The sequence below is a fragment of the Charadrius vociferus genome, unplaced genomic scaffold (genome assembly GCF_000708025.1).
Source record: "Charadrius vociferus isolate BGI_N301 unplaced genomic scaffold, ASM70802v2 scaffold365, whole genome shotgun sequence".
NCBI classification, from domain to species: Eukaryota; Metazoa; Chordata; class Aves; order Charadriiformes; family Charadriidae; genus Charadrius; species Charadrius vociferus.
Window position 1 is genome coordinate 2,645,131 of NW_009648559.1, and position 3,914 is coordinate 2,649,044.

Genomic DNA, 3,914 nt, shown 5'->3' on the forward strand with positions numbered 1-3,914 from the left:
GTGCCGGCAGGGCGGCCTTCCCGCCGGACGGATTGCCCCCGTATTTCACAAACCGGTGTTTCATTCTCCGGAGCTCGTGCGGATTATCCGCTACTTTTAGCTTTTGTTCCTCAGGAAATAAAAGTCCTGAGAACTGGTTTTTGTGTCTGCATCTGTCGCTGTCACCCCCCACCAGTCTGTAAGAGCAGTAATAACTTGCAAGTGTATTTCTTTTTTTAAATGAAAAACCACTTTGATATGGTGTGGTAGGATTTACATTTTTCTCTTTTGTCTATAAAGGTCTTTTGGGGAAAGGCAGATACAACTATGGAAAGAAACCAATGAGGGAACTACTCAGAAAGTGTGTGAATGCGGTATTTCCATAAGGCTCCAAACCTTCAAGATGGAATTCAATTCAGGGAGTCCCACTAACGCTTTTCAGTAACACGCTGAGGCAGAAAATGGACTTCAGCGATGAGCTGCCATCCTTAAAACTGGCATTCTTAATGACAAGATTGTTGCAAACTCATTTATATTTTTCTTCACGTGTATATTCTAATTAACTATTGATGACAATTATGTCGCTATTCTGTCATCAGAATAATAACTTACCTGCTTTTCTTTCTTTTTCTGCTTTTGCTTTAAGAAAGAAGCATCAAAGGCCTGGTCTGAAGCCAGACTGCAACAACAGGAACTTGTCCATTAACTTAAGCAGATGTAATCAAATCCTCCATTACAACTGGTTAGCGTTTTTACTTAAAGTTTCTTTGAGTGAGAAAAAAAGAAACTTTTTTGGAAAGTTTCACTGGGAAAGACTTCTCAGCTTCCAGATGGAATTTCTAGTAAGAACAAGTGAGATAATCACTCTGAAATAGTCTCACTTGAGATGTGGGAGTTTCAGATTTGTGCTCCCGCTTTGCCTGTTCCAGGCCCTCCCACGCCTTGCAGAAATAGACTAAGGATTTGAATATGAAATTGGTATCTGTTTTTTCTAGGCAAGTTAAAATTTAACTATTTATCAACCAAAACGCTCCAAAAAGGAGATCAATAGAAAGTGTCTCTTGTTCCTTTTCCTCTGCAAAGTGTTCTCTGTTTCACAGTAACTATCTCCCAAGTGCATTACCAAGTCCATTATCCTGTGAAGGTAAGGTTTTATTCTAAGAGAAAAAGATGCTTGAAAAGGAAGTTAAGGGAACTGTATAATAAGGAATGTAAACATTTGGTGAAACTAACAAAAGGTACAGTTACCTGCTGGTCTAAATACTTCATTTCAAGGAGTTGTGCAAAATCAGTATTAACGTTACTATTGTTACCTAAAAACAGGATACCACGCAACGAAAAACTCCATAACCCATGGAGCCAGACAATGAAACAGCTTTAATTAATCAGACAGAAAATCATGCTAAGGACATCTCTATATAATTATCCAAAGTGGGTTTATAGTCCCTACACAGCAACAGAACTACCCAAAGAAGTTCTTCTGTGAAGAACCTGGACTGTAACTGATGGCTCTCCTACCCATCTGTGGGCAGCAATATTTGTGAATCTGTGTTTAATATCCTCGTACGCTTCCTTGCTTTCTCTCTGGTTCTCCTACAGTCCTCTGTTGTGTTCCTGCACTTATTTGTTACTCCTAATCATACAGCAATTCAACACTTATTCTCTATCTCCAGATGCTGATCCAAAGTTTGTACACAACTTTCTAGCTTTCTTGCTGAGGTCTTACGCTCCCAGCAAGATTGCAGGCTCATGTGCTGGAAAGCTGTTAAATTTCAAATTACTGGCAAGACAAATGCCTGGGTATGTGACACTGTACCAGCAAATAATCATGTTTCCTTTTCATTTTATATTGTGGCAACTGTGTTCAGAAACTTTTAATGCGACACTCTCACCTACACATTCTGGATTTTGTTGTTCTAACTGATTTAAGCAGTGACATATATAGTAAACCCCCGCCCCGCCCTAGAAATCCGAGTAAAAATGGTGTAAGTTAGCTTGAATTGTATAGCAGATAGTATGTTTTAAACCATCAGCTTTGAAAGTGCTGTATGACTTCAGGGATAACGATATGAAAAGGAAATACTTCACGTTAATAGGTAACTTCTTAAAGACTCTCTGTCCTCATTAAATGAACAAGACTACAGAGGGAATACAGCCTTGGCTGTCATAATAAAGAAATGGAACGTAACAGGCTGTTACAAAAGGCTCTGCTCAACAGAGGTTCATCTTGACAACGCATGACTTGGTTCTTGATGTGACAACACTTCAGAAAAATCTGGTTGTAGTTATACGGTAAAAGGGAAGCTGGCAAACCTTGGTGTGTTGGTTTAGGGTGTTATATCTCTCCAGCTTACTACCCTTCCTCAGTGCTAGAAGTTTCTGTCCCTGCAGGAGGGGCAGCAGAATGGAGCATGAGTCCATTCCTCAATCCCCCAATGCAAAGCCCAACATTTTAAGTCAGAGCCTTGCGAGCAGTTGTTTTGTTGGCTCCTGCCTGGCTAGTTGTTCATGTCTGTGTGTCCTTGCACACTTGTGCTGGTACAAGTGGTGAAACCGGTGAAGCACAGGCTGAGTTAAATCACCTGGAGAGGAGAACAAAAACATGAAGAATGGCTGAACTGGAACACGGCTGGGAGCGCTTCCCTGGGCAGCAAGGCTGGCTTGACAGGTTCCCAGTCTCCACTCTCATTCTGATTCCCACACTGTTCTCTGCCCTCTCAGTTGTCACATGGACGCCTGTGCAAGTTGTGATCATAAAAGCAGTCTCAGTGGCACATACAAATATTTCCCAACCCCCTCCAATATGTATTTTTTTTTAATTCTGGCCCATTTCAGGGATCTGGTTCATCGTCTGGCCCCAAAACAATTGTGCTGGTAACCGTGCTGGGGGAATTACGAGGTGGGTGAAAGGGCCAGGGATGGCACCTCTTTAGCCACCTGAGGAAGGATAACTTGGGATTACATGCTCAGGACAATGGCCACATTGTAAAGTGGCAAGGGAGCTCAGACAAAGACTAATATTGTTTATTTTTGGACATCATTACAGAGAACAACAGTAAGCAATCTCCACCCAAGGCCAGTTTACCACGCATGACTCCCCTCCTGCAGGGCCCATTCCAAGAAGGCGCTGGCTCCACGTCTTGCAGAGCTGCCCTGATGCGTGCCAGGATCTGCTATCAGCCCTCAACCAGAAAGGGAGTGCCTTTCTCCAAAATCTCACAGTTCTATATAACTGTCTGGTCTCTAATTGGTAACTTCCTTCAACCAGGCCAAAAAATAGGATACGTACTTTCTCTCAGGCAGGTGTGTTTTTCCAGAAATGTTAATGACTTAGGGAACTGACTGACGCAGTAACAGAATTTGGCCATGGGTACAAACTGGCCCTGAATATGTGTAAGCTGGAAATCAGAAGAAAATTTCTAGTAATCAGACCAGAGAGGAGGGGAATAACAATAAAATAATAAGGCAATAAAATAATAATAAGGCAAAAATTGAATTACTTTTAAGTTAGAGCATGGTTATGACAGGAATTATAAGACAGCAGGGCCTCTGAGGTTTGTTTCTCCCTCCATCCTTTAAGGAATGTTCAGAAGGTGCATGTGACTCCCCACGACAGGACACCGCCCCGAGGGGTTATGGAAACGGAGAAAAGGACTGTGCATTTGACAGGGACAGGAAGAAAAAAACCCACACAACGCAAACTTGTGACTTTTAAAATGCAGCCAGAGCATGGAACTATGCAGTTGTGACTTACAGTGTACATGAAAACAGCCACTTGTCTATCGACAGACCATATTCAGATTTTATGGCTTTTACAGTTAAAAGTCTCTACCTCGCCGTGACATTTATCCACCCAACACAAGCGCACGTAGGGACGGGAACGGCCTGCTGGGCTACCACGGGGGAAGCGCGGTTGCGGCCAGTGCTGGCGCTGC

General features: G+C 42.6%; 2 protein-coding genes across 2 annotated transcripts in view; one reads left to right on the plus strand and one right to left on the minus strand.

The window, feature by feature from the left end:
• BLOC1S6 (biogenesis of lysosomal organelles complex-1, subunit 6, pallidin) overlaps positions 1–1,327 on the minus strand; it is a 5,802-nt gene extending 4,475 nt beyond the window's left edge. Inside the window, exons 1-2 of the mRNA XM_009886173.1 lie at positions 1,293–1,327; positions 592–658 (exon numbers count right to left, since the gene is read on the minus strand). Coding sequence (XP_009884475.1) covers positions 592–658; positions 1,293–1,327 — 102 coding nt within the window. The remainder of the gene's footprint in view (positions 1–591; positions 659–1,292) is intronic.
• Positions 1,328–2,588: 1,261 nt separating this feature from the next.
• Positions 2,589–3,914, plus strand: part of SLC30A4 (solute carrier family 30 (zinc transporter), member 4) — a 16,397-nt gene continuing 15,071 nt past the window's right edge. Inside the window, exons 1-3 of the mRNA XM_009886174.1 lie at positions 2,589–2,723; positions 2,815–2,878; positions 3,702–3,847. Of these exons, the coding sequence (XP_009884476.1) occupies positions 2,589–2,723; positions 2,815–2,878; positions 3,702–3,847 (345 nt within the window). The remainder of the gene's footprint in view (positions 2,724–2,814; positions 2,879–3,701; positions 3,848–3,914) is intronic.